The sequence below is a fragment of the Rhipicephalus microplus genome, chromosome 6 (genome assembly GCF_043290135.1).
Source record: "Rhipicephalus microplus isolate Deutch F79 chromosome 6, USDA_Rmic, whole genome shotgun sequence".
In the NCBI taxonomy this organism is placed as follows: domain Eukaryota; kingdom Metazoa; phylum Arthropoda; class Arachnida; order Ixodida; family Ixodidae; genus Rhipicephalus; species Rhipicephalus microplus.
This window is the reverse complement of record NC_134705.1, coordinates 71,800,486-71,813,015: the sequence shown is the minus strand read 5'-3', so window position 1 is coordinate 71,813,015 and position 12,530 is coordinate 71,800,486. Positions and strand designations below refer to the sequence as shown.

Sequence of the window (12,530 nt, the reverse complement as noted above, 5' to 3'; positions counted from 1 at the left end):
ACAACGTGCATGCTAGATTATCATTTTTTTCTTGAAGAAATGAACAGTATAATAGGCTAACGGAAAAGCAAGTGCGTAGTGGTAACGAAGATGTATTTTATTGAATGCAGTAACGTCAGGCTGTAACGCGAACAAAGTGTATACTAGCGATTCAACGGGGTTGCATATTGGGCGTAAACTAAGTTGTATTACGTGCGTGAACAAATTTGTGTCTAATTCACTGATGTAGAACCCCTACTCGATCGCTCTAGGGTGCTGCAGGGTATCTGATAAATAAAGAACAAAGAAATAAATTCAGAAACAGGCGATAATAAAGGACGTGCCTGACCTTGATACTGTAGAGAAATCATGGCAGATATCACTTTTTCGCAGGTTTCAATAAAATAATTAACGAGGAGTGAATTGAATTCGGAGGCCACCTTTAGGTCTCAGCACTATTTCACTGACAATCTCGACTTTGTCACGCTGATCGAGTGACTTGATGGTGAAGTGTCGCAGAATGTTCCCGATGACGATCTTTTCTTCAGCGAGTGCAAACTTTTGCCCTGTCAATGGAAGAAAAGAGTACGTTTGCTGGGTCACATGTTATAGTAAGGTCACACAAATATTATTTGCGCGTTAATGCAAGACCATATGCCTAAGAACAAATAAAAAATAAATAAGTACACCATGAACACCAGTTCAGAAGAACATTTTTTATTTTTGTGCTGTAAATTACGAAAAAAAGGTACTTTGCAAACAAGAACAATACTTGACAGTCAGGTCGTACAGGGATCATTTTCACAATTGTATATTTCCAAGCGCACTAGAATGTTATAACGTAATAATAATATTTTGGATAATATTGATTAGTGGGGGGTTTAATGTAAAAAAAACACCATACGAGTAAATTTGGCACACAGAACGAAATTGCCAATCACCGCCCTTGGGGTCCCTGTATCCGTTCGCGTGTCGTTGTTGCCTCAAAAAGGTATCATCGTGAAAATCACAGCTACTTAGCCAAATGATGTACGTATGACAACAATGATTTTCTTGCTCTCTTATCATAACACGCACGCAGCAACAGTAAACTGCATATTTAAGCATTCTTTATGTCTCAGAAAAAAATAATAATCTGGTGAATTTGTCAGTAATATTGCACATATAAATCTATGCGGATTTTGCAGAGGTGTTGAGTTTCTTTCGATAATACTTATATGAACAATGAAGTAGTGGAAGATAAGACGCGCTGGGTGAAGTAATTGACTATAATGGGGCATTTTAAGTGACATAATTATAAACAAAGTATCCTTGTTGCAGAAAACTATTGTGCGTGTTCTCGCAAACATACTGTTTGTAGACAAAGCGCACACTTGCTTGACAAATTTAAAGTTGTCACAGAGCACTAAACATAGAGTAATGGCCATCGCAGAAGTTTCTTTATATAAACGATTAAATCAATATATCCCTTGTTAAATGATCTTGTTTAGAAAAAAAAAGATATTCCTTCAAACTTCCTCAAGAAACATACATAGAACGTTAAATAGGACGCCATTTTACTAATAATTACAGCTCAAAAATCTCAAAGAAGAACTCACCAAGGCTTCTGAATGCGTACAGTAAATTTCGAAGCTGCGCACTTGCCCTTACCCCATACAGAACTTCTTTGCCTTAGTAAGCAAGACTATTATTCTTATTTCATGCAATCACCTATCTCAATTGGGTTGTTCAAATATTTATATAGCGTCTTATGCACAGTTACACAACGACAGTCATTTTTACGTATTGTGTGAAATATGTGAATGCCACACGCGTAACTGTTTATTTTGGTCAACTTCAATTCTAGGTTTTGTCGCCAAGTGTTCCCGTGTATTATTTGAAAAAGTAAGCCTATTTTGTATTCCCGCGTGAGCTCGCTGCAGTTTTTCGCGACCATTTTTTTTTTTTGGTACTAAAGGGCAGGGTGGTTTTGACGCTTCTGTTGCTGCGTTTTTCTACTGTTCCCAAATGTGTTTGAAATAGTTTTTCATAGTGGAGTATGCAGAGGTCACGCTGAACGCCTGCTGATCCAGAAATGGTGCGGGTTTGATGCTGGCCGACACGGTAGCATTTAGCTGAATGCAAATTGATAAAGGTGTACGTACTGTGCGACGTCACTGCACGTTAAGAAACACCTGGTGGTATGAAACATTTTCGGAGGTCTCCGCTACAGCATCCCTGATAATCCTGCCATGTTTTTATACTTGAAATTCAGGATATGATGATTTCTTTTTTTGAAACACCAGCTCTTGAACTCAGGGCAATTCCAATGAAATGCAGAACATGATGTCGATGTCAACGTTGACGTCCGCGTAAGTCCAAAACTAAAAATTTACCTTAAGCATCGTGTGTTTTACGAGCCAGTCAAATCGTGCGAAGGCTGCTGGCGGTAGCGTCTTCATCGGAGATGAAACGTGTCTGCTCTATGTGTTCCCCATGTAAAGGCGCATAGAGGTATGCTGAAGGGGGGAGATGCAGCATTGCTCTGGCCGGTGAACTTAGATCAGACGTGTTTGGCAGTTTTGCTCGCGTGCGCGCTATTTGGACAAGTATTGGCAGACGCCTCATATATCCCTATGTGCAGTTTTCTCCCGTCTTGCCTTGCACAGAAGTGATTTACATCACGCACTCGCATCACTCACTCAAGGGGCTGGGTTCCTTTACGCCAACGTTTTTTAGAGTTGCGCCTGAGAGAGTAGTAAAGGAGTTAGCTTGCAGCCTTATTTCGTATAAGTTTTTATTTGTTGATATCTCACTCATTTATATTACCCTTGCGGTAAAGCAAGGCCTCCATAGTTCGGGAAAAGGTTATTTCATACTGAAAACTAGTGCATTATGAATTCTGCTTATTTGTGCTTTACGTGAGATGGACAATTGTACTAAATATATCTCAAATGTGAAGACTGCGTAACACGCATGTAAAGGAGTAGAACATAAGCATGGCGGTCACAGACAAGTGTATATTGAAGATAAACCTTAATGCAACATTAAAACAGCGTCATACACTGTGTTGCGAGTCAGTAGGCGAACGACAATCCGTACAAGATAAACGTGCATAACTGGTCACGACTGCGTCGTGCACTCAGGGGCACTTACAGTGTCGCCATACGCGAATATGCTAATGAGTGACTTGAAGGAGGCACTGAGAGCATGTCAACGAATTGGGAAAGTTTCTGTAATTTCGCGAGTTTCTGAAAAAGTTGGTATATTGACACGGGTAGTACAACCGTATTATAGTTGAAGTCTGCAGTATTTCAATACAAATATTTAGGTTGGTATTTCGATTTCGGTATTCATTATTTGTGGCGGAAGCTAGATTAGTGTAGCTGGTGCAAAATAACTCTAATAATAATGTTTATACTGCGAGTTTCAAATAAAATATGACTCGTTACAGGTAAGATCACGCAGTAAACAGACCGCAATAGCCGACAACTCGTCCGAATTTTTAAAAACCCAGCTGACACCCCTTTTGCAAAACAGCTGATACTGCCTTTTCGAAAAAAGAAAGAAAAAGCACACAAATATCAAAGGAGAAAAGCTAGAAAGCAGAAATTTGCGTTTTACGATCAGTGATATTTTATTTCCTCACCGATGCAGTTTCGGGGTCCCGCCGAGAAGGGGGCATAAGCAAAAGGGTGCCTTCCATTCGAGTTTTCTGGGAAGAACCTCTCCGGGTGAAATTCTTCCGGCTTAGGAAATACTTCGGGATCCCGGTGTAAGAAATACGCCGCGACTTGCACCATTGTTCCAGCAGGAAGGGTCGCTCCATCTTCACGGCAAGCCGTGTGTGACGTATGCAAGAGAGTACAGGAAAATTCTCATTTTTGTCCAGCAGCTAATTGCTTTTGTCCATCAGCTGACATGAGTGATGGTGGACCTCACCTATTTCGAATGGTTCCTCACATTTCCTTGTAATCATTGGCACAGATGGGTATATGCGTAGAGATTCCTGCATAGAGTACAAAGTAAAACTTACAACTGTCGAAAAATATTTCACATAGAAACGTATACCTTGATAGCGCACTCAAGGTACTTCATCTGTCTCAGGTCTTCGAAGTTGACATGGCGCTCTTTGTCATCACCAAATATTTGGTCTAGTTCATCGTGAATCTTTTGTTGTTCCCGTGGATGGTGGCCTATAAGGAACAGCGCACAGCTAATCCCCATCGCTGTTGTATCGTGACCCTGAAAGCAAAAAAAAAAGTGATCACTTTCTGACATGACCTAAATGGCTAACAGATCATTTTGGAAATTTACACTGTTTTTACGTAATCGATACTTGCTTCTATTATTACGTATTACGACAGTTGGTTCTAATCTGTTCTGACCATATAGCTGACGGGGTTCATTTTCCTCACTTATGGGCTTCTAAAAGAATTATCAAAACAACACAAGACGTGTCTTTAAGGTCATCGTATGCTGCGCAGTATTTAAGGTCCTCGTAGGCTGCGCAATGCTAAAGAAAGCTTTCTCGAAAGCAGTGTCGCTGCCAACGTTAATACGGACAAGTAAAACCGTCGTGGCACACTAAAAGCTTTTGTCCTACTTTGTCTTTTTTACATCACATTGTCTCCCAACACACAACGTCGAACCTTGCAGTCAATGTGAGACATACAGGGGGGAAATTTTAGCCTATACAGCTCAGGCTGTCTTGCTTGCCAAGTCTCTTGTAAAACAACTGTCACAATCGCCTGCACAATAAGAAACTTCATCAATGTGAGTGACAATGTTACGAAGAAAAATTCGCATGTTTAAAATTAGAATGAGCAAAAAGCTTTGTCCTCGAAGAATTAGCTTACTCCAAACATGAAGGTGTCCACTTCTTCTCGCACATCTTCTTTAGTGATGTACTTGGGATTCTTTAGATGTTCCAAAATGAGAAGATGCAGAAAAGGCCTTCTTTTCTTCACACCGAGTTCAGATTCACTGGAGCTGTCGAGCATTAAGGTGCCTTCTTTGACTGCTTTTTCCAACTCCTTTTTTCGTTCTTCAATAACCTAATAATAAATAAAGCACATTAAATACACTTGACAGAGGCAACATTTTTCTTATTTTTGGTAAGCACAATCGCTCATTAAATGGAAATATTGACTTTTTATATACTCTAAAATGCTCAAACTGCGACGAAAAGAAAAAGTTCTCGACCAAGCGTGGTACGAGCACTACGAAGATACTTTCTCAGAAGTGTTGAATTTCGCAAACAGAACAATGAATAAAGGAAGAAAAAAGGACACAAAGAGTTGAAACTACCAATGAATGTGTCACCTTGACTTCCTTTAGCATTTGTCCTGTATGCGAGATTCAACGCTTTTGGTAAGCAATTAACAGGTAGAATTGTCAGCCATGCTTTTAATCATGTTAGCTTACACGATACGCCATTTGTGTGCTAGCGTTGTGTTTGGCCTGCAGGACGGGTATTGTTTCGCTTTAGCCGATCTTAGAGGTTCGTTGTGCTATGTAGGTTCGCTCAAAATGCACACAAAACCAGTGCGCTGTCTGATGCTTACCAAGAGCAAGCAGATGGCAAATGAAATGGAACATCATTTTGTTGCTAACAGGTGCGTATACTCGGCCTATTTAGCGTCTGGTCTTCCCAAATAAAAATAGCATTATAATTTTAAATGCTAAAAGCAGCACCAGTCAATTGGTGAAGCGAAAACACTGGTTTTTGGTACCGGTGATGTCCATGAACTGAATTTGGAGCCAGAAGTGGCAGATAAGGGAGACGGGGACAACAGAACATCCTAGTATGTTGCCACCCTGGCGTAGTCGTTGCTAGAGCTAAATTATGTGCTCCAATTCACAACACGAACACACACAACGGGGGGGGGGGGGTGTTTGCAGCCAAGCTGATAAAAAAAATTCTGCCGGTTTTTATTTGCATTTAGAACGCAGACTTTAGGCGTCTTCTTCTACAAATGCCCGAGCCTAGGTCGTCCAAACTGTAGAAGAAACATCAGTGACATTCGTTCAAATTTTAACTCAATATATTCTTTCTGTGATATTCTACAATTATACATCCAATTGCTTACAAGACTAAATGTAGAAACATTTACTGGTCGCGTCATCATCAGGCTGTCGTGTAGCGCAACGTACAATCTGACTGTGAATCTCGTAGTGTCTTAATGCGTATATCTGAATTCTACACCCTATTGCTCAACTATAGGAGTGGTGGCATTTCTGTGCACGGTCATGCACATGGACACTTCGTTACGCGTTGAGCCAAGGTGTAAGTTTGAGCGTAACACGGCAAAAAAGCGGGAACGCACCAGCAAAGTTTTCCGTACATGTTATAGATCTGGTGCAATTCAGGCGTAGTAAACCAGCTCAATTGATTGCTAACAGACAGATAGTGTCAAACCTTTTCGACTCCGACACAAAGTTCATGCTGCTCTGTGTCGCCGAATATATGTCTTATATGCGCCTGTACAACACCTAACTGTTGTGCAGGTGCATACAAAACACATACTTGGCGAAAATATTTCTTGGCTTTGAAGGAAAAGCTTCGCGGGTGTGCTTCTTAACATATAGCCATACGCGGAATAACCCGATTTGGCACGTGCCTCGTTGCGCTTTAGAAAGTGACGGGGGCGCATTATCAGCGTTTCATGTCGACGCAGACGCCGCTTACCGTTTTAGGTACACGTGAAAAGGTGGGACTTGCTCGCGTGCCTGAAAACGCCGCAAATTTAACGAAATATATCTCTCATGCTGATGTGTGCTGCGTCCTGTGCACGTGGTCCCATTTCAATATAGCTGCACTTGACAAGTGAAGAAATGCCATTTATATTTCATGTTAAAACATGGGCGCTATTTTGAAATTACATTCAATGACTGTAGGATGCACGAGATTTGGCTCGGTATCCTTCGCTTCAATGCGAAGAAAACTTGTCGCCGAATATAGCAGGTATGATCGGAGTGACGGAGACTCTCGTCGTAGTTTCGGAAAACAGATAAAATAACTTGGCATGGCACAGCAAAGTGTCTATCGCCTTACGCTCGAGTTGCTCATAGGCACTGAGAAGGCTACGCGGCATGAGCCAAGCAATGTTACACATCATATTTTCGTGATCGTAGTACTCTGAAGCGCTTCATATACATTTCGTTAATAATTGTAGATTTTTCCCGATATTTCTTTTAGACAACCTACATTTCCCATGGCTTTATTGAAACAACGAATCATTTACTCACCGCCTATGTTCACATTATGTGGTTGGGACTAAAAAATGTGGTTATGGACGTTCCCTGTATAGCCAAGGTATCGCCTTAGGTAAGTTTGTACATTAGAGTACAGCATGCAAAACCTATTTGTATGCTGCCTGCAGGAGCTATAGTTCACGTAAGGCGTGACGCCAGAAAATAATGGATTTGCCACATCTGTCGACATCGTCATGAATAGCCGTAAAACGAAAGAGAGCTGCGCGATTTGGTATGAATACACTTTGATGAAAATTCAGCGTGCACACTATTCATTCCATGTTTCTTATAGTGAGTGGGCTGAATTCTGTCCAAAAAGAATTAAAATGCCTTGGACTTAGAGTCACCAACGTAACTTTGTCGCTATAGCATTGCACGTTTTATGCTAAGAGAGTATGTGCTGGCCCCCCTCAGGCGCCAGCCTGTTAATCCGTCTTTTTTTATTGTATGTATTTTGCTATTTTAATGCCACAAGATCCCCTATCATCTACATGGCTTTGATAATTGCTGGATTCGCATAATTAGGTTTTTATAAGCAATGATGCATGCCAAGCAACCACATGCAACAACCCTGCGTGAAAGTTATTCTTATTGCAAGTACCAATAAATTAATTGAAGCAGCTACTGGACACTGTGCGCAAGCTTACCTTTCGTGCAAATGAGTGAATCACGTTAATGCATTTGCAGAACTCCCGCCCAGAAGCAGTGAAGTTGTATATGAAGTCGATTTGTAGCAAGGGCCTCATTATTCTCTCCACAAATAGCTCTCCGACTCTGAAAGACATTCCTCATACATAAAGTTCAACAAGGCTTTCAAAAAGTATTTTGAAGATAAGCACAATATCACTATGGCGGAAAAGTATTTAAAAAAAGACGAGCACAGGAAAGTGATCACCACACACGCTTACTCACAACTGAAAGCTTTATTGCCTGAACAGTAAGTAAATGCCTAACTTGACGCTCAACTCAGTATCAACTCGCTGGCCTCCAAGTTTTGACTCAGGATAACGCTGAAGTCACAGTTTCAATAAAAATGAAAGACTCATTTTATTGTATACCGTATTTTGCCCTATTTCAGTTATTGATGACCTGTGCTGATCTGCAAGATTGAATAGGCATTCATGAAGGTGAGTTTTCATCAATACTAGAAGTCTATTTCGCCACAACCTTCCAGTCTTTTGTATTTAGGAAGACTTGCAGCGTCAGAGGATGTGTATTGGTCATGCGTTGCTGTTGTGCTCTGAAAGATTTCTTGTTTTCTTGCTGAAGTTGGCGAAACACGGGAGCGGTTTTTCATAATTCTTAGGACTTCACGTCCCAAAACAACGATATTCTTATGATTGACGCCAGAAGGGAAGTTTGCGAACATTTTAACTTCCGCGCGTACTCTAACACACGATGGTATATCTAACTACATAGGCTTCAAGCATTTTTGTGTCCAGTAAAATTGTGTCTTTGGTGGCCGGGATTCGAACCCGTGACATTTGAGTCAGCAGTCGAGGGCCTTAACCACTGAACCATAATGGCGAATGTATCAAGCTGTTAGCTTGGACAATGGTGGAACAATTATAAGGTACATTTACTATGCCGCAATATTTCAGCCAAACAGAACGGCACGACGAGCGATGCAACACTGTATGACAGCCGCCATGGTGGTCTAGTGGCTAAGAGACTCGGCTGCTAACCCGCAGATCGCGGAATTGAATCCTGGCCATGGCGGCCGCATTATCAATGGACGCGAAAACGCTTGAGGCCCGCATGCTTAGATTTAGATGCTTGTTTAAGAACCCCAGGTGGTCGAAATTTGCGAAGGCATCCACTACGTTGTCTTTCACAATGACATGGTCGTTTTGGGACGTTAAACTTCAGCAATTTTATTAAACGTGGATAGCAATTTAGAGGCCTTTTGGTAGAGCGGACATGACTTGCACTTCGAGCTTGATCTGACTGACAATGGGGTGCTTTAATATCAAGATCTAAATGCTAAACCTTCATTACGACCATCCGTTGATTTTTCAACCACTTGTGAAGGAAGACCTTTTATCTTTCTTTTCGCCCACTCTAAAACCGTGGAAAAAAATCCTCACTACCATAGTGCTGTCCTCTTCACATGAAGTCTAGTTTAAACACGCATGTAAAACGTTTAACGATGGTTGGGTTTCTTCACTTCATATTGTCTGGCGTTGCAAAATGTCTTACGCGGAAGGTGAAAAATGACCAGGCCGAAGCTCAGTGGCAAAAAGGACTGCCTGGGGTGATAACTTGCTTACATAAACTTACACAGAACCTTGAAAGGGGTTGCGAGTAGGCGTGGCGGACGCCTGGTGTTTGCGACCCAAAGAAACTAGCCTATAGTCGTATACGAGCTGGTCATTCTCAATGGCTGAAAGTAGGCAAAGCAGGCGCGCTTAGTAGTACAATAGCCAGTGTGTCACTGTAGTAGTTTACAAGAAACGCTTGATGTGAAGTAATCGCTACGCTGACCTGACGTCGTACTGCGTCAATGATCGAGCGAGAAAGCATGGGCTTATGGTTATAATCAAGGAATGTGCTCACTTTAGCGTGCATGTGGCAACATTTGAAGGCACGCAATGCTTCACTGAGATAGAAATCATAGTACGAAGCGAAAAACAAGGTATCACGGAATGCTTTCGAGGATTTTTTATATAAAAGGGGTAGCAATTGCATAAGTGAAACCTTGATAAACCTGCATGAAACCAAATCGCGGTATCTGGAAAGCGTATTATAGCGTGATTAAAAAGTTGAAGGCATAAGAAAGTTGCACATGTGTTGAGAAAAGTTGATTTATTAGCATGTATTCGTCAAGGAATAAGCAATAGTAATTGAGCACCCGTTCTATCTAGGAGTTCCTTTGTGTTTCTGTGTGGTCGGAATTTCGGCAAATATGCGTAGGCTTTAGAAGATGCAAGTTTAAAGGATAAGACTACTGAATTGAAAAGGGATTCGCTGATCACCCCAGAAACACACACAATATAATAAACTTATTCACAGTGCACTGCGTGCTCGCCACAGTGGTCTGTTGGTTATGGCGCTTGATGGCTGACCCGAAGGTCTCGTGATAGAATCCAGCTCGTGGCATACGTATTTTAGATGAAACTGAAAACGCTTGAGCATGTTCACTTATTCTAAAGGTGTAAGTTACAACACCCCATGTAATACAAATTCCTGGTGTCCTGCACTACGGCGTTTCTCATAGAGTTATTATTTGACAGTTGCGGGAGTATGCGATTTGGGCGATTTGGTAGTAGTTGGCCCAAGTGAAACACCAGCGGTTTCTTTTTATATTCGCTGATTTCAATGAAACATTGTACATGTTTTTTTAGCAGTACTGTGCTGATACATGAAAAATTATACAACCGTAAGTCTTGTAGAGTTTTAGAAAACGAATTTCAAGTATTGGTAGTTCATTCTCGAATCACAATTGTAAGCGCCGGCCACTCTGTGTGTGACATACGCGTCTACTCTTTTCCAATACCCCACCTTTCCCAGCAGACAGATGCACGGCGTGATTTCTTCTACGAGGCGACGACGGTGCGAGAGCAGTTCAGTTTCGCCAGATGCATACAGCGTGGTAGTCGTAGTAGACGACGGGTCGTACACACATTTTTTCAGCAATTAGGATACCGACTTGGAACACGACAGATGCTTCACTTACCACCGGGTCGAAATCAAAAGGCTATGCTTCCACGCCCAGACAGTAGTTGCAATCATCGCTAGACTTGCTTATGCTAAGTTGAGGCGATGTTGGTGCAGCTTGATTCCGCTTCGGACGACATCGCCAACTTGCTTTTGGGTCATCAGTAGAGGCAGGTGAGGCATGTCTACACCCTCGCCAGCAGGGGCGGTGTGTTGTGGATTCCATGAAGTCAGCGAATATAGATTTTGCTACGTCATCCAATACCTACCATGGAGGACGAAGAGCTCCCCGTTCGTTTTTGTTCTGAGTCATCGTTCATTCTTAAACTAAGATGATTGACGAGTGTCTAGGTAAACTAAACCACCCTAGCTGTTCCAGGGCTGTCGAAACTATAGCATAGCAAGACGACATTATTTCCGTATAGTCAAAATGCACCGGACTTCTCCTTCAGCCGTGTTTCTGTATCATTCGTGAAATGCACGTCGATAACTCGTCCGCTATCCCCGATTTCAGCTCGTGCGAGAATCTGGTCCCGTCTAAGCGCGACCCCACAAGATGCATGTTTCCGAGGAACATCGTTACTTTATAGTCACGCATTAGCCCACTGCTTTGCTTAAGCTTTTCTTTACCGCACGTAAGAAGGATGCGATAAATGATTTTATGCTACAGAGCTCAGTAATATGCGCTTTTATGATATGTAGCGTCATTTCTTGTAGAGTTTCATTTCTCTTCGCTGCATACACAGCCATTTTAACTTTCGTGCAACCAAGAACAACTCTTCCCCGCAACCTATGGCACCAGTGATTAAAAATTGGAGCATCGTAATACAAAACTGTATAATAACATTATTCTCATACTGATGTACTTGACGCAGGCTCATGGAAACGGGACTTCTATATATGTGCGCTTCATCAATCTATGCCATTGCATGTTACGCTTGCACCCAACGAGATAGGCGTATGATTAACAGAACTGACATAATGCTCCCACCATGCAAGTCTATCGAGAGGAGCCGAAAAGTTGAACCTCCTTAGACCATTTTGCACCCACGTGCCATATTCCCCATTTCGGTATGCGGAACGTTCGACCTTCAAGCCAGAAAGCGACGAAAGCGCTGCTGGAGTTTCTGCAGTCAACCAGACTTGCTAAACAACTAGGACATTCTCATGCTTGAGTGTATGCGCACTTTTTGAATTCTTTCCTTTAACCACAGCTTTCCCTCTTTTTTGCCGCCTTAATTTTTTTGGCCCATTTCGCTTTCCCCAGTGCAAGGCAGCCAACAGAAAATTTTTGTCTAGTTAACCTCCAATCCTTTCAATCCACCTTATTTTCTCAGTCTCTCTTAAGTGTCATATGAGAGCTTGGCCCCCGCGCTCTTCAAAGAAAATAAATGTTTTTTTTTACCACAACTCATCTTGTACTGGAGTAGCGTTTCAGACATGTGGCTTGCAACTACGCCCCAAAATACCTTTGGGAATTATTAGAGGCGTCTTTCTTTGGATACTTAAGTGCAAAAATTTATGTCTGTCTCTCTGTTTGTCTGTCTGTCAACGAAAAAGGCTCTAATACCACCACATCCACAGCGTCTATCAATATTTATCAGCCTTCAGAGTTCACACTTGTGTGATTGTAAATAAAAAAGCAAATATTGCACATA

At 41.8% G+C, this 12,530-nt stretch overlaps 1 protein-coding gene across 1 annotated transcript in view; it reads right to left on the bottom strand.

Annotated features, from left to right (window-relative positions):
* Nucleotides 1–76: 76 nt before the first annotated feature.
* The window catches only part of LOC119167597 (cytochrome P450 4c3), a 32,148-nt gene continuing 19,694 nt past the window's right edge, over nucleotides 77–12,530 (bottom strand). The window contains exons 7-12 of the mRNA XM_037419095.2: nucleotides 7,863–7,989; nucleotides 4,818–5,015; nucleotides 4,030–4,203; nucleotides 3,901–3,967; nucleotides 3,608–3,787; nucleotides 77–545 (exon numbers count right to left, since the gene is read on the bottom strand). Of these exons, the coding sequence (XP_037274992.2) occupies nucleotides 388–545; nucleotides 3,608–3,787; nucleotides 3,901–3,967; nucleotides 4,030–4,203; nucleotides 4,818–5,015; nucleotides 7,863–7,989 (904 nt within the window). The 3' untranslated portion in view covers nucleotides 77–387. The remainder of the gene's footprint in view (nucleotides 546–3,607; nucleotides 3,788–3,900; nucleotides 3,968–4,029; nucleotides 4,204–4,817; nucleotides 5,016–7,862; nucleotides 7,990–12,530) is intronic.